Below are 22,367 nucleotides of genomic sequence, written 5' to 3'. Positions count from 1 at the left end.
TAAGTATAGAAAAAGATGTAAATGAACCGACATCACATCCTAATGAAAGAAATTTTGGACATATAAACAGTTAATTGTGAAAGAATTGAAAATTATTATTTCTACCTTGTTGTACGTTTTTATTTGACAACCTTACTTAGTTTGAAAGTAAAACCTCCAATAGAAGTACTACATCACTTTTTTAAAATTTAGAAATCAAATAGATAGGAAATCATTTAAGGCTAAAAGTTTTATGGTTTGAATTTCCATGCAATAATAGAATTATATTACATTATTTATTTTCAAATAGTTTTTAATAAAGAAAAATAAAGAGTTTTAAAAAAGAGTAAAAGAAATTTCACTTCCCCATGGTAGACACGTCAGACGACTCGTATTTAGCCACGTAGGAGCTAAGTATAGGATAACATAACACATCCGAATAAGAAATTTAGTTAATGAAAGAAAAACGAAAAATCAGTCAACCGGCCGTAGGTCCACACACCTTAACTGCGGGGGCCACATAACTGCCAGGTCAGCATCTCGCCAACATGAAATGGACTGTAAATTAAATTAAAAATCCATTGAAAATTAAAAAGAAGAAGAAGAAAAAAAAAACCCTTATTTTCAAACTTACCTTTTATCCAAAAAAAAAAAAAAGAATAAACAAAAACTCCATTAATTAAAAAGCTAACTAAAGGACAGAAGAAGAAGAAGAAGAAGCTTTAGCAATGGCGGAAGAAGATTTTCTGAATGTGCAGTAGCTTCACTCAAACTAATTGGTTTCCACCTAATATTCTGCTTCTCTGAGCTTCTTCTTCTTTCTCTTTCCTTGTCTCTTCTTTTTAGCTTTTTTTTTTCTGTTCTTCCGCTGTTGATTTATTATTATAGGTCACGAATCTTCAGGATTATTCTTCTGTCCCTCTTCACAGGTACTTGTTTTGGATCTTCTCTTATTCACCATCTTTTCATATCTTTTTTCTTCCTCTTTATCTTCTGGAGTTTGTTGATCTGTGGTTTGATTTTTTTATGATGAGCTGTTTGTTTCTTTCGTGTCTTTTTGGATAAAGCTGCGTTGAGTGTGATTTCGCTTGTGGCAGAGCTAAGTGGTGAACTGTTGAGAGATAAGAGTTGGTCGATTGGTTTGATGAGTAGTTGGGCGGTGGGAAATAATTTGATTTCGAAGTCCAAGGATGCGTTTGGTTTCATATTAGTCTTTGGGATTTGGTTTGGGAGTTTCGGAAGTACTTCGTTTAATTTGTTTTCAGAATTAAAAAAAAAATGCGTTTGGTTTGGTTTTGTTTCATTTTAGTCTTCTAGATTTGGTTTCAGAGTTTGAAAGGTACTTCTTAAACGAATTTTAGAAAGTCGCAATTTAAATATTGAGAGTAGAAGATTCACTTTATCATGAATTTTATATATTTCTGGTACAATATTACATAATTTTAAATATTTTGAAATATTGGATTTTTAATTCACTAAAATGTTTATTATATCGATCAAACTCTTTAATTGTTGACTAAGCTTTTGTTTTTTGAAGAATGAGAAAAAATTAGGGTGGCATGAATTTTGAAATGAAAGCACGATGTACTTCCAAAATGTCTCATGTTTTTCCATCAGGTGCTATTTTGAGAAATGTGATTGTAATTCTTCGTGGCTCTTATATATGAATTTAGGCTCTCCTTATTTGGTTGTCGTTCTGGTTACTACTTCGTGATCATAACTACAGGGATGTTTCTTTTTGGGATTTGGTTAGTCTTTTTGCTTCTACTTGATATTCTCTTTCATTGTTTTTTTGCTTTGTTGTAATTATAGACACAAACTAGCTCATATTTATACCAATTGGGCCTCTTTCAATATATTTGACTGTCAATGGATGGTTGTCTTTGCAGATATAGCATAGCAATGGCTCTATTCATCCTTTTTGCATGGATTTCATAACGCCGACCAATGAAAATGATGTTGGTTAGGATGGGAGAAGTCTATCTTCTAATTCTAGTACTGGCTTGCTATAATTATCTTGCCCTTTCTGATTTTCAAGGTATGGATTGCATCTCTAGATGGTGTTTTAAAATTGAGACGTCTCTTGTCATACTGCTGCTCATAGAATTGTAGCTTAAGCGTTTGGTCTGTGATGTGGAATTAAAAGTTGCCCATCTCGTTAATCCTTGCGATGTTTGTACATTGTTCTAGAGTGGAACAAATAAGATAGAGATTAAAAATTGATTTCTTCTTCTTGATTGGCTTGGACAAATATTGCATATTCAAGTTAAATGCACATGACATGCTTATGTGTAATTGAAGTTTACTTTTCGCAACTGTATACATGTATCACTTAGAGCTGACAAGTGAAATGTATCTTTTTATTTTTTTTCTCCGACGTTGTTTTGAAAGCAACAGACTCATTTTCTTCTACTTGCTATTGTACTGATATACTCGACTTGTTTGACTGATTGATGAATGTTGTTCTGCTCTCCTCCAGGTGATGCACTCTATGCATTGAGGACTACATTGAATGCAACAGCAAATCAGCTCACAGATTGGAACCCAAATCAAGTCAATCCATGTACTTGGTCCAATGTTATATGTAGGGGAAACAGTGTGATCTCTGTGTAAGATAGACTTAAATGTACTCTTTTCCATAGTTTTCTCTTCGATGTTGTTGTATTCTACTTTTACTTGCCATTATAAAGTTTCTAAGTCTGGTTTTTACTTATATTGTGTCTAACTTCTCAGATCCTTGTCCACAATGGGATTTACTGGAACCTTGTCTCCGCGAATTGGAAGTATAAAATCACTTTCAACTCTGTGAGTAGTGTGTTTGTATATATAAAACTTACAGCCCTGAATACTTCATGTTGCTAGATTTTAGCTGAAAGTTTGATTATACATTTCTGGATTTTATCTTGATTTGTACTTTCTTTGTCATATATTTTCCGTGAGTAAGTCCTAATTCTTCAAACCAGGTGCTTAGACTTGCTTAAGGTTGATAGAAACTTCTTTTTGTTCGAGAAACAGAATTTTGTATTGCACGTATTTGTAGTGTTAAAATTTCATAATTGGAACATTCTTTTTGGTCTTGAGAGAGTTTGGGAGCTGTTGGTAAATAAAACCAAAGCATCATACTATTACCATTAAAGCAGTAAAAGTTAACGACTGCTGAAGTGTATTCTTAATATTGAAGGTTATGAAATTCACCAAGCCTAATATTTTACTGTCTATATGGTATAATTGCTGGCATCACGTGGTTGGAAAGTTTCTTTTATGTTTGTAGTTTCAGGAAAGGGTTAGAAATTAGTCGTGACTTGTGAAAAGCATATTATGATTTTTTTTTTCCTATTAAATTTGTTTCTCTAAACTGGTGTTTGAAGAAAATCTGCTTATTAGCGATGAACAACCAAGCATCTTCATTAATATAGATTCGTCTGCAACAGCATTTTGCAGGGAAATTACATAAGTGGGGAGATACCAAAGGATTTTGGAAACCTGACAAATTTGGTTAGTTTGGATTTGGGAAATAACAGCCTAACTGGCCAAATACCATCATCCCTGGGTAATCTTAAGAAACTACAGTTCTTGTAAGTAATTCGCAATGATGTCAAAATTTGAAGATATTTCACGAGTGTCTATAATGATTACGGTTTATTCTTGAGATAATGAGTCATTATTATTTTTCAAGCAGAACTCTGAGTCAAAATCGTCTAACGGGGACTATTCCCGACTCACTTTCAACCCTTCCTAGCTTGATTAATCTGTAAGTTTTCCACTGATCTGGGGCTAACTGTAAATCTTCAGTTTCTGTTGACGAAGTGTATTTCATTTCTTGATTTCTTGATTGTGATTCTCCTACAGTCTGCTTGATTCGAATGATCTGAGTGGTCCAATTCCGCAGCAGTTATTTCAAGTTCCAAAATTCAAGTACGTAGAACTTTTGAATATTACCAAGGTAGATACCTAAACACTGTGCACACAAACCCACTAATTAGCCCTAGCTTGTGTTGGTCCCTTTTTGTTTAATTTTGCATCATGTCATTTCTGCTGTTGATGGGTAATTTTATAGAATTGAGAGTAAGAAGCCTGTAGACTAGCATTGCTAAATTGAACATTCAAAAGTTGCTTTGAAGTCAATGTCAAGGATGGTATAATTATTCTTTAGTTGGATTCCTCTTTTCATTATTCTCATTGTAATATTTCATTCTCTATGAAAGCTTGACTGTTTGCCCCAAAAATGGTTCCACTGCCTTTTTCTGGTCGATTAGCTTGGTCAGGGAAAAATTGATGATTAGTTCCTTAGGTTGCTCATACTATTTTCTCATAGGATGTTCAATTGTTTTGTTTGTAACAGCTTTTCTGCAAACAAGTTAAATTGTGGTGGAAAGTCTCTTCACGCCTGTGCTTCAGACAGTACAAACTCAGGTTATTGGATCACATTTACCTTGGGCTTAGAAAAATGCTTTTCTATATTTTTATTACACAGTCACCCTATGACTAGAAGCGTAATCAAAATGTGAAAGTTTCTCTTCTTGTCAGGTTCTTCAAATAAACCCAAGGTGGGCCTCATAGTTGGAATAATTGCTGGGTTCACCGTTGCTCTTCTTTTGGTCGGAGTATTATTTTTCTTGTCCAAGGGTAGATATAAAAGCTACAAGCGCGAAGTGTTTGTAGACGTTGCAGGTAAACTGTTGTGACTAATTTATTTATACGGATTTTCCAAACATTTCTAGTGAAGGCTAGCTTGCAAGTATATCATATCAATTTAAAGTATGATTTTCTGTTGTATTCTTGCCACAAACTTTTGTAAACATTTTGTGGTATTTTCATGGAATAAGCACGTATCTAGAAAATCAACTGTGTTGTTTCTGTTTGAAATTTGAAGCATAGACAATCTCATGAATTATTATATCAACCAGGGATCCATGTTTATATGGGTATTTGAATATTTCATTGATCAGTTCTCTTGGTTTCTATTTTTTTATATATTTTGAAGTAGTTGAAAATTAACTAATGGATCGATTCATTAATAATTGGTATATGATATTTATATATTACAATTACATACAAAATAAATTCCATTTTTTTTACTCGAGGTTACATGCCAACAAAACTTTCCAATTAATTTACGTGACATTCATATGATATTTATATATTTTTTGAGCTATGTCCATGTTGGTATTTAATTACAATTAATTTACATGATAAATTAACCTGTACTTAATCACATGATAAATGAAGTATCATTATATTGAAACTAAGTGTACTTAGATTGCCAACAAAATTAAAATTACAGCTCAAATGACATGAGCTCTACGAATGCTTCTTTATCATTGCATACGGACTTTTGAAGCATCTTCCAGTTTGCACACACAAAAATGGTAAAAATACTCCTGTAATGAACTGGAATTTTTGTTTATACTTATATCCAGTGTTGTGTTTCCCTTGAATTTTCCAATTAGGTGAAGTTGATCGAAGAATTGCATTTGGTCAGTTGAAAAGATTTGCCTGGAGGGAACTACAGCTAGCTACAGAAAACTTCAGTGAAAAAAATGTTTTAGGACAAGGAGGCTTTGGAAAGGTGTACAAAGGGGTGCTTGCAGATGGCACCAAAGTTGCGGTGAAACGGTTGACTGATTATGAGAGTCCAGGGGAGATGCAGCGTTTCAGCGTGAAGTTGAGATGATTAGTGTAGCTGTCCATAGAAATCTGTTGCGTCTCATTGGATTCTGCACAACTCAGACAGAACGCCTATTGGTGTATCCCTTTATGCAGAACTTGAGTGTTGCCTACCGTCTTCGAGGTATAAGGTGTTTTCGTTATTGTCTATATTACATTTGCAATAATTGCTCTTGACAATATGTTTACATAAAATAAATAATGCTATTTGAGAAAATCATTTCGTTGTTTACGTATTACATAATGTTGTTTAGAGCACGTTTTTGGAATATGATCATGAAAAAACGTGCATGATACTGATACATAAGTAAATAGTAGATGCAGGCCCACTCACACATTTAAGATCCTTTTGTCTACTAACATTTAAGTTCATGTTGGATTTGTAGCATGCTAGTAATCTGTGCTAAAGTATTAATATAATTAGATTTATCTTAATTCATCAGTTAAAGTTTTTAAGTTGATTGGTAATTTAACATAGTAATAGAGTAAGATGTCATGTGTTCAGATTCTTATACTGTCATTTGCTCTTCAGTTAGATATTTGTTTTCACTTGTTGGATGCTATGCAAACTTTCAACTTCGGTGTATCCTTATGTGGTTAAGTCTATTTATAATTATGCATTAGGTTTGATTTTTCTAAGTGAAGGTCGTTTTTGTTGTTCCTTTGTACTTTCAATTGTGTCCATCATTCTATCCTGCTTTCGTTTAGTCAAATGCTATTCTAATTCCACGCCTTATGACGAAAGGAAAGTCGGGTGGTGTAAAGTGAAGATTAAGGGAAGTAGAGAAAAATTCCCTTCAAGGGTATTCCGAAGGTGTAACCTAGGCAACGAAACTGTTAAATACTTTGCTGTTTTTCCTCTGATTTCTCCGGTATTTTCAATGCAGAACTAAAGCCCGGAGAAGCTGTTCTAGATTGGCCTACTCGAAAACGGGTGGCATTGGGCACAGCTCGTGGTTTAGAGTATCTTCATGAACATTGCAACCCAAAGATTATTCATCGAGATGTTAAGGCAGCTAATGTATTGCTTGATGAAGATTTTGAAGCAGTTGTTGGCGATTTTGGCTTAGCAAAGTTGGTTGATGTTAGGAAGACTAATGTCACTACTCAAATTCGAGGGACAATGGGTCACATAGCACCGGAGTACTTATCTACTGGAAAGTCATCCGAAAGGACTGATGTTTTTGGTTATGGTATCATGCTTTTAGAACTTGTTACAGGGCAACGTGCAATTGACTTCTCACGCTTAGAAGAAGAGGACGATGTTTTACTACTCGACCATGTAAGTAAATCTCGTCAAATCAATATCTTTAAGGGTTTGTTTGGGATGCTGAGTTGGTTATTACAATAATTTGTGTTTGGAGTGTAAACTATTTTGGTATAGGTTATAATAGTTTGTTTTAAAGTACAGATTATTTTAGTTTAAATAATAAATAAGGAAAGATCATGATTATACTATAGTTTGAGTGTCGCTAAGTCTGAGTATCATAATGAGGAACTTCAACTATTGTAATGGAAGGGGTTGGAAGGCCAAATATTAACGTGCCATTATTATGGATTAGAAGCACAAACAAAATAAACTACCAAGTCTGAATTCTCCTAATTTTTGCCTCATTTGTTATTCCTTAGCTAATTCCCAATTTCACTTGGCTATGAAGGTTAAGAAACTAGAAAGGGAGAAACGACTCGATGCCATTGTCGATCGTAATCTAAATAACTACAACATTCAAGAGGTAGAGATGATGATTCAAGTGGCATTGCTGTGCACACAGCCATGCTCGGACGACCGTCCAGCAATGTCACAAGTCGTTCGGATGCTCGAAGGAGAGGGATTAGCAGAGAGGTGGGAAGAATGGCAGCATTTGGAGGTGACTCGCAGACAAGAATACGAAAGATTGCAGAGAAGATTCGAATGGGGAGAAGATTCAATACATAGACAGGATGCAATCCAATTATCTGGTGGAAGATGAGGTACCAAATTTACCTCCAAATCTCTCCCACCTTTTCATCTCTCTTGGCTATGAAACCATATGGACATGGCAGTTATTGTAGTTAGGTAAGTTTTATTGGTTCCAAATGTTCCCGAAAGCCTTGCCTTTTCATCTCCCAGTTTGTAAATTTCCGTTGGCTTTTGCTTTCTTTTTGTAATCCTGTTTTCCCCCAATTTAACATTTGTTGTGGCTGAACATTGTAATACAGCCAATTCTACAAAGTCATCATATTCATATTTGGCTTAACATTTCTCGTGTTATATTGATCAATTTTCCCCCCCTTTTTGGATTTTAAATATATTGTTTACTTCCATATAGTTAAATCCTAAATATGGTAGTTCAACTTTGATAATTAGATTCGTTTAGACGCGTTTGATATTCGATAGAATTTAACATATAAAATTTTTTTTTGCATTTATTGAATTTTTTGGTTTGTTGTTTGCTAATGTAGGAGTGTTTTCTAAATCAAAATATTGAAAACTGATTAGAAGTATGTTCGTCTATTAACGTTAAAATTTTCTTAAATAGTTAGTATAATTTCTTTCCACGTAAGAATTGCTTATTGGTATTGAGTTGTTTATATATGATTTATTAATATTTTAACGGATTAATTTTAACTTAGGGAACTCACATTTTCACCCCTTTATCTAGAATTATATATCAATATGAAAATGAAATGTAAATACAATTAAGAATTATTGTAAGTTTTAGTTTGTCAACCTTGAGCTTGTGGTTAGTTTTAAACTTTTAATATGGGTCAATAGATTTCTAACATTTTCACTTTTGTATCTATGTAAGAAGTCTCTCCACTTCAATTTTGTATCTAATAGTTTTTAACAAGCTCTAAATTTTAGTAAGTAGTAGTTCTTTTAGATATGATTTTAAATTTTATATTCATCGGAGAGGTTAAGGGTTAGTTTCGAAAATTCAAAATTTAAATCGACAGCCCAAGTTTTTAGATTAAAAATACAATTTTGTGAAAAGTAATGTAAATAACCGAAATCATAATTGTAATATGTAAAGCATGGAAATTAGATCAAATCAATCAATAACAATGAAGTCACATTAACGTTCCTAGAAGACCTAATAGAAGTCAAGTTTTTTCCTTCATGAAAGCAAAGTGTGTTTGTGCTCTAACTTAAACAGTACAAGCAATCATTGATGTCAGTTTAAATAATCAAATATGTTGATTTAAACACACTCAAAAACACGCTTACCAAAACCAACAATCTTTTTAATTATCGTATGTAATTTATGGTCTAAAGTAATGTTGAAAATGATGAACTAGATACTGAGAAGATCCTCAAATAAAAACGGATAACTTTATTTAAAAGCTTACCGCTTCAAATAACTCTTCATACCATACAATGGAGAAGGAGAGAATATACAAAAAGAAAACTAGCCTTCTTCGTCACAAGGACATGGAGAACCCTATAATAGGCTATGCTACAAACTCCAAAACATTCACTTGAAGGGTATGAAAAAATTTATCATCAATAACATCCAAAGCATTAGATGAATCTAAACAATCATTGTGAAAGAATCCTATGATCTTCAAATAATCCGACCCAACCTCCAAATGGGACGATAAATCTAAAATTTCATCTTTTTGTATATGTATCATAGCTTGAAAATCCACTATAGAACCATCTTGGGTGAAAGATATTTGGATAGGACCAAAGTTATCACATGATAACAACACTTTTGTACATTTATTAACCTAATTAATAAAATTTTAGGTAAAAACTACATTATAACTCTTTTTTTTTCTTTTTTGTTTTTGGTTGAAAGGTATAAGTTTTGACAAAGTCATCATTAAATTATGTAATAGTTTATTTTTTACTTAAGCTTTGTTTTAATAAAACTAATGATTTAATGAAAATTCTTACTAATTTTTAATAAAATAAAAATTCAGTAAAAGTTGAACTAAATGTTTTACTTTTTTTTAAACAAAATTTTATCATTTAAAATAAAATTTCAAGAACAATAATTAATTAGTCAAAAGAATTTGAATAAGAACAAAACACATATGAAAAGGAAACACCAAAAAGGGTAAAAATGAATAAATTAGTGAACAACCCACAAGTGTATGTCCACATGCCATCTGGATCTAACCACCACTATGAGATGAACTCATATTGTAAATTTGTAATACACATATTTACATTCATATTTCCTTTTGGCTTCTCACCAAAATCACTTTTATATTTAATTTCACACTTTTGAATATACTTTTTATCACCATCAAATCTAAACATGCTAGTTAGAGGGTTTTTAAATTCAAATTTACTCTAACAAATATTGTATTTGAATGGATATAAAAATACATATCCCCACAAAAATATTTTATCGGATTTTATTTTCGTTTATAGAGATGATTTTTAGTTTTTTATAGTAAGATAAATTAAAATATTTAGAAAATTTAAGATTTTATACTGATAAAAACTGATATATAGAAAGACCTATCAAAAGTCTGTATTAATAGAATATTACGAAATTTTGTTGTCAAATTTTCCATTTTTGATCATTTTTATGTATATATATTATTTTGAAAAATTAATGGGAAAAAGGAGTGAGAAAAAAGATATAATTATTAATTAATGTTTTAGTTCATTTACATTATAGTTACTTTGAAAGGTTTCTAATGATATCTCATAATTAAAAAATTATTGTACTTTTAGTTTAGTCTTGAGAGCAATGATTGATGTTTGTGAATGACGTTAATAATGGATAAATATTATATTCAAAATGTTTTTGTATAAAAAATAAAAGAAAAAAAAAGTTAAATTTAAAAAGTAGTTATCGAAGATCAATGGTAAATGACAAAACTCATCATCCCACATATTTAGTACACACGACTCCAAAATGTAGGAATGAACCTTCAACCTCTCGAGATAGATGTCATGCCGATACCACTAAGCTTAGTTTACAAAGAGAAATCAATATAGATATATATTTGTTGTTTATTATTAGTGCAATTGATGTAGAAAGATTTAAAAGAGAAACATTCTCTAAATAATGCTTAACTGAATTGAAAGTGCATTTTATATTAGCACAAAGTTGTAAACGTTGATTAAATATTAGAAACATATATGTTAAGTATCGGTGAAATGTTCATAAACATCGAGGAAATTTAAAATTTATTAATATATAATCGATATTTGGGTCTATATAACAATATGTTAATCACCAAACTCAAGTAGGATGGTATAATTGGTTAAAATATATACTATCAATTAAAGTAGCAATTTGTTTCATAAACTTAGAATTTTGTTACTTGCTTTCAATTTGGTAACAATTTAGTTCATATATTTTAATACGTAACAATTTAGTCTTGGTACTTTCAAATTTATAACAATTTAGTACGTAGAAAATATTAAAACTAGATGTTATTTCTAGACTATGTATTTTGTAAAAGATATTAAGTTTCGGTTAGTTTATTGATTTTAAATTGATCCGTATGAATTCGAAAATGAAAGATTTAAAGATTAAATTGTTATAAAATTATAAATACAAGTTACAAATAAATTGAAGTTTAGATACTAAAAGTAATTTTTAATTTAAAAAAATTGAGAAATGAAATAACAAATGAGTTTTTTTGAAAAATAGAAAAGAAGAACGATCTAAAAAAGAATAAAAGAATAAAAGAATTCTTTTACATTTTATTTTTATAAGCGTAAATAGTTAGTGAATTTATATTGTATTTTAAAGGTTTTGTTTTCCAGCTCCAAGCCAATAACAATGGAAGACAATGAATATAAGCAAGCTCTTGCTAGTGGCGGAAGGATGATTTGCTGAATGTGATGCAGTTCCTCTTCAGGCACCACCACCACTCTCTACAATTCTTCTTCTCTGAGCTTCGTATTTCTTAACCCATCACCGCCCTTCTTCCTCTTTCTTATTACTCTCTCTTTTTTTTTTTTTTCTTTCAGGTTTAAGAATCTTGAGGATAATCTTTCTCTTTACTCTGCCCCAAATCTACTTCTCCTATTCCCAGGTACTTATTTTGGTTCTTCTTTAATCTTTCAGTACCCTTTTCGATTTAATCTCGTTTCTCTTCTGGGTTTTGTTGATTACTCATTTGCTTATTGATTTTAATTAGCTACTTCTCTCTTTTGTTTTTTTGTTTTTCTCATTTTCTAGGGTGATTTGGTTTTCGTTGCAGAGCTAAGTGGCAGAGATTTTATAGAAAATTGGAATGTGGAAATAAAAGAAATGGTAATTAATTTATTTACGAAGTCTGAATTTTTTTTTTAGTTTCCATTTTAGTCTTCTAAAGATTATAAGGATATTGTGATGTTTGAATATCGAATGCAAAAAATTCAACTTAACATGACTTTTATTTTATTTTATCCTGTTTTGAGTGATAAATTTTAAATGTATGAGAAAGTCATTTATATTCATCAATCTCGAAGTTCAACCTGAAGGTCAACTTAAGAACATTTGGGAGAAGTGTGAACAAACTAATGAATTTCAAGCGCCTTCCTCCTTGTGGTATTTTGATGACCACGAAAATTTGTGTTTTTTTTTTTTTTTTTTTTTTTTGAGTACTATTCTTCAACCATCAACCATCAACCATCAGAGCCCTCTTTTCTAGCTTAGTTTTTAAAGTTGGTTAGATTGATAAAGTCATTCAGCTGGTTTGTGTTAGATTGCCACCAAAGTTCTACTTAGGAAGGGAAAAGATATATGGTACACAAGCGAGGACAATAATCTCTCAAGAGGTATAAAAGATATTTTGAGTGAAACAAGAAACAATGTCATAAGGGTTATACCCAAAGTGACCATTGTGGAGATATATTTGAGAGTTTGTTGTCCCTAGCAAAGGGTATGAGAGCCACGCCTCTTACATTTAGTTGTGTAGTGCGTCTGGATGACGTAGTCAATTGTGATCCTGGTTGAGCTAATCAAATAGGGGATGGGCTCTAGTGAAAAGGAGTTATTTGGGTTAAAAGTGATTGTCGAGAGTGCTCATGGATTGATGACTATTCGAGGGGATGCCAAGAAAGTCTTGCTTATTATTGTTATTAAATTCTTAAAAATATTTATTTAATTTTAATATGTATAAATTGACCACATATATTTTTGGTTTTTCATAAATTTTTAATTCTTTTTTTCAAGTATGAGTAGAAAATTATGATAAAAGAAGAAATTTTGAAATAAAATCACAAATCATATAGTTTTTCCTAATTCTAATATTTTTCCACGAAATCAATAATTTAAGAGCCCTAAAAAGGTAATTCAACGTACACCAATCAGTAATTAGTTTTTAGATTATACTTTGTTAGATTGGAGGCAATTTTTAAAGGTCGCCTCCCTTTTTTATGTGTTCTTCTTTGAGTTTTGTTATTTAATTTCTTCTCAATGAATGTTTAGTGTATTCTTTAATTTTTTCTCCATGAAAGTTGCATTCATCATATTCTGATTTTACAAATCAAGATTGGTGCCTATAGCTATTGTTCAAATGCTCTAGAACTGCTATGCTAGTAGTCTGATCCATTCTTTTTAATGTGGCCTTATCTTCTTCAAGGATTTGTTGGTAGACTGTGGATCATTAGGTATCTTGTACCAAATAATTTGGGACTTATTACCATGCCAATATATTTGACTAAAAGAATGGTTGGTTTTGCAAATATGGCAATGACTCTATTAACCTTTTTTGCCCAGATTCTTAACATTACGCGATGAAAGTGATTTTTAGCGGAGATGGCAAAACTCTATCTTACTGCTCTAGTTTTGGTTTGCTTTCATTACTTTGCGGTGTCTGATTTTCAAGGTATGAACTGCATCTCAAGGTAGCTTATGAAAATTGAGAACTTACTGTACTGCTGCTCATAGTCTTTTGTATAAACATCTGGTCTATGGCAAAAAGATTGTCCATCTGATTTATCTTCATGATGTTTGAAACAGTATGTAGTTTTGAATAGAAATTGAAATTCTTTTAGCATGTTTGTCAGTTTTAATAATATTAAAAGAAAGATTATGGAAATCACTTCCAAAATGACTTTTAATAATTCAAAGTCAGTTTTAATAATATGAAAATTGTATTTGAAAGTGTAAAATTATAACCAACTAAGTGTATTTCGTATTGATTTTGAAGTGATTTTAGCAATTTTAAAATCAATCCCAAAATACACATTTTCATTGGCAAAGACAGTATTAAGTGTTTCTAATTCTTTCTTTTTTTTGTTTATTTTTCACACTATCTTTGGATATGCTACAAGTCTTTTGTCACATGGAAGATACCTTTTCCATCAGTTCGTCTTTTTGCTCATTTCTTGTGAGTTGGTAGAAAAGCTAGTCTGAAGTTATCAACAAGTGTGAAAGCCTTTTTTCCCTTGTAAAGGGATACAAATTTGAAAATTTTGTGAGATTAAATCATTAAATAATGTAGTTTTCTTTTCAATTTCTGATTGCTTCCAGTTGCGCAAATTTACCTGGAATTACTATTATACTGATATTCTCTAATTGCTTGATCACTTGATGAATGTACGTTGTTCTTATCACCTTCAGGTGACGCACTCTATGCATTTAAGAAGGCATTGAATGCAACAAGTAGTCAGCTTGGAGATTGGAACCTAAATCATGTCAATCCATGCAGTAGTTGGTCCAATATTATGTGTAATGGGAACAACGTGACAGCTATGTAAGACATAATTAAATTAAATACACTCTTTTGCTGATCTTTCTATCCATTTAGCAATAATCATGTCACTTGTGAGTGCTTAGATGCTCTATATAAATGACTTATTTATTTCATTGTATGAAATATTTTACTTGCCAATATTAAAGGTTTCAAGTCTGCCATTACTTATATTAAATCTAATTTTCTCAGAACCTTGCCAACGATGGGATTTACTGGAACCTTGTCTCCAGAAATTGCTGTCATAAAATCTCTTTCAACTCTGTGAGTACTGTGTTATTTTGTGGACGAGAATTTGCAGCTCTAAATACTTGATGTTTGTGCAATTTAAGCCGGCTTCTTTTATTATTATACTCCAAATTCTGGATTTTATTGATCATAATATTCATTGTTGTCTTAAAAGTAAGTTTTAATTCTTCAAGTCAGGTGCTTGGCTTACTTAAGGTTATCTATTCATGTTGCTCGAGAAAGAGTTCTATTTTGCACATGTATATATAGTATTAAAATTCCATAACTGGAACTTTCTTTATACTATTTTTTTCAAAAGATTGTAAATTAGAAGATCACCCACTAATACCAACTGGGATAAACTATTATCAACAAAGAACTAAAATCTGTTTTCTTATGATTGGAATTCCTGTAATTTACTAAGCGCAAGACTTCGTCCTCTTCAGAGATCTAATTTTCTCACATCCCTTGGTCGGATATTTTCTTTTAACCTTCTAGTTTCAGGGAAGTGTTGGACGTTAGACATCCGTATATCTGAGATAACCTTAGCTTTGAAAAGCATATTATGATTATTTGGACACTAAATTTGGTTAACAAAACTGGTTTTTGAAATAATCTTCTTATTGGCAATGAGAAACTTAATTAATATATATTAATCTACTGCAGGAACTTGGAGGGAAATTACATAACTGGAGGGATACCAGCGGAGTTTGGAAACTTGACAAATTTGGTCACTTTGGATCTCGGAAATAACAGCCTAATTGATCAAATACCATCGTCCCTGGGTAATCTTAAGAATCTACGGTTCCTGTAAGTAATGGGTTTCAAATTACTCAAATTTCAAAGATACCTTATGAGCATTTGCAATACACCTGGGTTTTAGTTGAGATAATGACTATTGACTCCTTATTCTCATTGAAGCAGAACTCTGAGTCAAAATCATTTAACTGGGAGTATTCCTGAGACGTTGTCAACCCTTCCTAGCTTGATCAATCTGTATGTTTTCAATTATGCATAAGGCTATTAATGGAGATTTTCAGATTCGGGGATCTGTGTTCTGTTCTCAATGCCTTGATTGTTACTCTCCTACAGTTTTCTTGATTCGAATAATCTCAGTGGCCAGATTCCGGAGCAATTATTTCAAGTTTCAAAATTCAAGTACGTGGAACTTTTGAATACTATCAAGGTAGATATTATCATACCTATATATCTGCTATAACATGGCATTAGGAAACCAACACCAATTCCTAAAATTAGTGATATTAGGAAACACATCTATCTGATATTTATGGCACGATCATATAGCTCAACAGTTTAAAGCATCTACTTTTTTTTGAGAATGAAGGTTTGATTCTTTACCTTAAATTTTAGTTTCTAATGAAAGTAAAAAAAGACAATAATTAACTTAAATTTTTGAAGCTAACATTCAAAATCTAAAGCATCACTGATCGACAAATGAAAAGGAAATACCATATGTTGCTTGGACATGACAAATCCCATATCCAAAATTGATTTGGTCAAAAGAAAGTAACCAAAATTATAAAATTTAAACACTTGCTGTTAAGAAAAATTTCCTATTACTACTGTCAGGAGAAAGCAGCAAATAACGGAGAACTTAAAAGAAAGCAATAAAGATTGGAAATATAAGAATTAACGTGAATAACTCAAACTGAAAGAAAAACCGTGATCAATCAAAAAGAAGTTCACTATGTGAAAATTATTACAAACACATAGAATTCTCTTGCTGATTCCAACTCCAACACTCTCAAAACTTTTATGCTACTCACACCCTTTTCTTTACTTTCAAACTAGAAAATACAGAAAGATAATTCAACTAGAATTAGGTCACCCAAGCTTTTAGAGTGCTTGGAGCTCATCGCTCTCAGAACTTTTTTGATGTAGAATTGTTCTCATTTAATAACTTGTCAAGAACCCTACAATCACAATCTCTATTTTTCAATAGATCTTACAGTGCAATGTAATTTCTATATTCTTTGTCATCCGTTTATTTATTTTTCACCTTCCAAATATTTTTTTCACAGCTTTTCTGGAAATAAGTTGGATTGCGGCAACAATTCACGTTGGTCCTGTGATTCGGACAGTACAAATTCAGGTTATTGGATCGGATTTGCCTTAGGTCCTTAGGCTTGTGGAAAATCTTTTCCTCCGTTTTGATAACTTAGGCACCCTTTAGCAGAAAGAGAAATGTGAAAGTTTCGTCATTTTCTCAGGTGCTTCAAATAAGTCGAAGGTTGGGCTCTTAGCTGGACCTATTTCTGGGTTAATGGTTACTCTTCTTTTGGTCGGATTATTGCTTTTGTTGTGCAAGCATAGATATAAAGGCTACAAGGGTGAAGTCTTCGAAGATGTTCCCGGTAATTGTTATGACTATCATTGAATTTTCAAAATGGATTATGCAAGCATCATTTATGGTGACTAGGTTTCATGGATATCGATATCAATGTAAATATAATTGTTTTCTCGGTGCAACCTTTTTTGCCAATTCTTAGTAGCGTTTGTACGTATTAGCACCTATCTAGAAATACAACTGTGTTGTATTTGTGATTTTTGTCTGAAGCATAGACTATCTAGATGCTACTCATCTAGAGAATTATTCCTTAAAATTTGGTCCTCTACTAGCATATTGAATTGCTCGAGATAATTGATATGTGATTCGTAGTTGCATAACAAAAATATTTTCCCAACTGGATTCATGAAGAGCTTGTAGAAATAGTTTCTCATGTTTCTAACTCTTTGATGTAAGTTTTTGTATTACTTGTCAAGTTAACCATCTTATGTCTTAAATGAAATTACTGGATAATTTGAGGTATAGTTATAATGAATAACAATTTTAAGAATAATAATTAAGTATATAATAACATTTTTTTAAAATCGCAAATATAGCAAAGTCTATTAACGATAGACTTCTATTGCTGATAGATTCTTATGATTTATTAGATATGGTATATCAGTGATAGATTTCTATCATTGAGATTTTGATAGATTTCGACAGATTTCTCTATATTTGCATTTTTTTAAATTTTGCTATATACTTAATTATTTTGAATCTAATTGCTATATTTCCAGTTATCGTACTTTGAGTCATTCATTAGTAATTTTATGAAACACGCAATAATTTCAAATGTAATCAAGTCACAAGCTGGAAAAGGGAATCAAAATTCCATATGCCTCCACCCCATCTCACCCGCACTAGAACTGAATTTTTTGTTCATGGAAGCGTGTCTAAATGTTTTTTTTCCCTAATCTCTCAATTAGGTGAAATTGATCGAAAAATTGCATTTGGTCAGCTGAAAAGATTTGCATGGAGGGAGCTACAGCTAGCTACAGAAAATTTTAGTGAGGAAAATGTTATAGGACAAGGAGGCTTTGGAAAGGTTTACAAAGGGGTGCTTGCTGATGGCACCAAGGTTGCAGTGAAACAGTCAACTAATTATGAACGCCTTGGGGGAGATGCTTCTTTTCTGCGTGAAGTTGAGATGATTAGTGTAGCTGTTCATAGAAATCTATTGCGGCTGATTGGGTTTTGTACAACTCAGACTGAACGCTTATTGGTGTATCCCTATATGCAGAACTTGAGTGTTGCCAACCGTCTTCGAGGTATTAAATCATTTGCTTGTTTTGGATATGAAATTTGAAAAAAAAAAAAAATCTCACAATTTCTGTTTTCGTTTGAGCAGAAATACTTCAATGTTTGCATATTACATCATATATTAATGATCTGTAGATCTTGGTTTGGGCATAGGGAAATGAGAGAGTAACCAAGAAAACTTTAAAACTAAGGTCTAAGAGATCAATTGAGTGTCAGGTGCTTGAGTAGATCCTGGTTTGGGCAGAGGGAAATATTGGCCATGGGCTATTTCTTTCCTGTATCTACTTTTTTCATTTTTCGTAGTACTTGCTCAACCTTCAAATATTTTGATTACGGCCGACTTTTTAAGTCTAAAAAAAATATACATGAAGGCATTGTGCCCCTGTCATGTCCTTGGAAAGTAGCACCATTGTCTTAGTCCAGAGAACAACAAAATTTTCTACTCGTTTGTATTTAGTACTGAAGAAAGGAGTCCTCCAGCCTCTATAGGGGCCACTAGTTGGAAAATGACTTTTTGTGAGAGGGCGTGGTGGGTGCGGATTATCACATTCTTGAACTGGAAGGTGGTCTCAAGATCTTTCCTGGGGCGGGCTGCGGATAGGTGAAATTGTTGGGTAATTTAGCTAACTGGTTGCTACTTTCCCGTTACAACTTGAAGCTTTATAGAATATGATTGTTGTCAGTAAGTATGAACATCATTTCGATAAGTGATTTATAGGTGAGTTTCAACTTTCATTGTTGCATAGAGAGAAACAACCTTGATAAGTCTTTGGATAGTTGTCCTTTTCCGGTTAACTCCTTGCTCGATTGCTCTGTTCATCACCTTCCTGCTCTCATCATTTTATCAGTTAGTCTTTTTCTTTGTCGTTTTTACTTTTACTCTTCTCAATGAAAGCTTATGTAAAATAGTCTTGCAGGATACTGAGCATACAAGTTACTCATTTAATTCACAAGATGAACTTTGGCCAATTGTTATTGTATTGCCTTACTGATAAATAATTACTACCCCTCTAGCTGATTTCTTTTGTAATCTCCTATGCCAGAACTTAAGCCTGGGGAACCTATTTTAGATTGGCCTACACGAAAACGTGTGGCATTGGGGACAGCTCGTGGTTTAGGATATCTTCACGAACATTGCAATCCAAAGATTATTCACCGAGATGTTAAGGCTGCTAACGTCTTGCTTGATGAGGATTTTGAAGCAGTTGTTGGTGATTTTGGCCTCGCCAAGTTGGTTGATGTTAAGAAGACTAGCGTCACAACTCAAGTTCGGGGGACAGCTGGCCACATAGCACCCGAGTACTTATCCACTGGGAAATCGTCAGAAAAGACTGATGTTTTTGGTTATGGCATTATGCTTTTAGAACTTATTACAGGACAACGCGCGATCGACTTCTCACGCTTCGATGAAGATGATGATGTTTTACTGCTAGACCATGTAAGCAAATTATATCAAAATCAGCACATCTCCATTTGAATCTATTCCTTCTTTATGCCAACTTCAATTAGCTCTACTATCATAAATATAATTTTGGCTTATTCATCTCTGTTTCTTAAAGGTCAAGAAATTGGAAAGGGAGAAGCGACTGAACATTATTGTGGACGAAAACCTGACTAACTATGATATTAGAGAGGTGGAGACATTGGCTCAAGTTGCGCTACTGTGTACGCAGCAATCTTCGGCTAGTCGCCAACAATGTCGCAAGTCATTCGGATGCTGGAAGGCGAGGGACTCGGAGAGAGGTGGGAGGAATGGCAGCATTTAGAGGTGATTCGCAGACAAGATTATGAGAGAATGCAAAGAAGATTTGAATTAGGGAATGATTCCATTTATAAACAGGAAGCTATTGAGTTATCTGGTGGAAGATAAGGTAGCAATTACCAAGCTTTTTGATCCTCATCTATATGTCAGTTTTTTTCTGTTAGATTAGTTTGATTTGGGGGCCATCCTTATGAAATCATTGCCTTCTCATATCCTACTTTTGTACATTTCATTCACTTTTGTTTATATTTTTTTGGCTGTGCTTCTTTGTGTAATCTTAATTCCCTCAATTTAACACGTGCTGTGGCTGAAGTTTGTATTTGTAATACAACTGAGTGAATAGAGTCGTTATTTTCATACTTGGCATTGCATTTGCCAACATTGTAACTATAGAATAATTATTGTTTGAGCTTAAATAAAATTGTTCTTCGTTTCTAAATTGTTCTTGGTTCTGTGCTTGCTTAATAAGCATTTAAAGTTTTAATTTTTATTATTTTTTAAATAGTTTGTGTAAGTTTCAAATTACATATTTTAATTTTGTAATCTAATTATATATCACATGATAATGTAACATTTTTCATAGGATAAAATTAACCATATAAAAAAAAGAAAATTATAATATTCCCAAAGGCTCACGTGATTTAGAGTCAAACATTTGCAATGACCCTTCAAATTCGTCAAAAATGGGTTACTGAAGACTAACACTTTTCTTCTTTCTTTCTTTACAATAATATTGCATTTTAAAACAATGATGAACACAACATCCCTTTTGACCTAATTTCCACATTTAGAAAAAACAAAATAAAGTATATATTTAATTTATTTATAAAAAAAATAATAATTTCCTTTTGCTATGTTTGAGTATGAGCTTACATATTAATTAAATATTGAGTTTACAAGCGAAAAGTTAATGTAATTTTTTTTGTAAAATTATAGTTTACCTATTGTGGTGTATATATTATAAAATATAAATAATGAGTAAAATTTTAAATTTAATTTCAGCCTTTGATTTTTATAAATTAGACTTAGCAAATTTTTATTATCTATCACAATAAATTTCAGATAATATCGATCACTTTAATGATATATATCAATATATGTCTATTTAGATATATTGTGGTGTATAAGATTTTGTTATATTTATAAATATTTTCAATCATTTTACCCTATTTCAAAACAATTTAGTTCCTAAACTTTAGTCGGTGAATGTTTAGTCTCGATACTTTAAATTATTATTACTAACAATTTTAGTCCTTAAACTTTTAATAAAAAACATAACAAAACCTCCCCACTTAGCTTTGATAATACCTTTTAACTTTAAAAATCTACATTTTTTTTTAAATTATTTGAAGCTAACGTATTTACAAAATATAACCAAAAATCTATAATATATCAATAATAGGCACCGTAAATGCATATATTAATAAACTTTATTGATGTCTATCAATGTGCCTATCATATATAAAATACGAAGTTTTGTTATATTTTGTAAATATTTCGTTTCATTTTACTATATTTTAAAACATATTAACTCTAACATCTAACCAAAACATTATGGAATATCTTTTTGAAAAAAAAATTCTAAATGAACCAATATACGAACAACCATAATTAAGTTAGCAACATTATCAGATAATCAAAGACAGAAGAAGGAAAAAAAAAATCAGATAGTACAAGAGAACATAACATTCCTTTGATCATGATTCGTTGTTTTGGTCATGGACTCATGCGTGTCAAACAACAATACATATATAAAAGTAAAATTCAGAATGTGAACATACATATCTATATATATATAAGGAAATAATACATTAAAGTTATTCTTCCAAAAAATAAGGAAGATTTTTTTGTGTATTTGAAAGGTAAAAAAGGGCAAAGTTCACATGAGATATTGAATGTTTTTTGTGTCCATAAAGTTGGTATTTATTTGCACAAAAGAAGCAAATTATTTGGATGATTTCATGTATATGATTGCATGCATGACGAAATATCTTTTAGTTTTCTCTCTTTCAACCTATGGTCAAATTAATCACATACATATTTTTATGGATGGATAGTTACTAATTAATTAAATGCAAAACTTTAACTCCATTTATATATATATATATATATATATATATTCAACCTACCACCTTGACTTTATTTAGTCAGTCTCTAAATTTCAAATAAATTATAGTTTGAGATTTGTTTACTAAGGTAATTGTGATAGGTAGTTGTATATATAATAATATTTTTTAAAAAAATTATAAATATATATACAGTAATCTATCGATCATAGATTTATGTTATTGATAAGTTGTTATATGGTCTATCTTATTGGTGACAAACTTCTATCATTAATAGACGATGACAGATTTTGTTATATTTGTAAAAAGTTTTTAAATGTTGATATATATGCTAATAATTTAAATTTAATTATTATATTTACAACTATAATCTTGATTGGTGATGATGCATACTTTAACTAGTTGAGTTGCACCCATGTAG

At 31.6% G+C, this 22,367-nt stretch overlaps 1 protein-coding gene and 1 pseudogene across 1 annotated transcript; both read left to right on the top strand.

Annotated features, from left to right (window-relative positions):
* The first annotated feature begins 648 nt into the window (after window positions 1-648).
* On the top strand, window positions 649-7,933 carry LOC101220302 (probable LRR receptor-like serine/threonine-protein kinase At5g10290). The gene is given in 14 exon segments (XM_031889818.1): window positions 649-908; window positions 1,653-1,727; window positions 1,869-2,017; window positions 2,459-2,588; window positions 2,713-2,784; window positions 3,411-3,554; window positions 3,659-3,730; window positions 3,829-3,894; window positions 4,322-4,392; window positions 4,507-4,650; window positions 5,430-5,615; window positions 5,618-5,770; window positions 6,534-6,928; window positions 7,305-7,933. Coding segments are annotated over 12 exon segments (1,836 nt in total). The 5' UTR covers window positions 649-908; window positions 1,653-1,727; window positions 1,869-1,926; the 3' UTR covers window positions 7,617-7,933.
* A 3,537-nt stretch (window positions 7,934-11,470) lies between these two features.
* On the top strand, window positions 11,471-20,319 carry LOC116406129 (annotated as a pseudogene).
* The last annotated feature ends 2,048 nt before the right edge of the window (window positions 20,320-22,367 follow it).

Source organism: Cucumis sativus, unplaced genomic scaffold, assembly GCF_000004075.3.
Source record: "Cucumis sativus cultivar 9930 unplaced genomic scaffold, Cucumber_9930_V3 scaffold66, whole genome shotgun sequence".
Classification (NCBI taxonomy): Eukaryota; Viridiplantae; Streptophyta; class Magnoliopsida; order Cucurbitales; family Cucurbitaceae; genus Cucumis; species Cucumis sativus.
The sequence above is the reverse complement of the archived record's forward strand: the minus strand, read 5'-3'. Positions and strand labels throughout refer to the sequence as shown.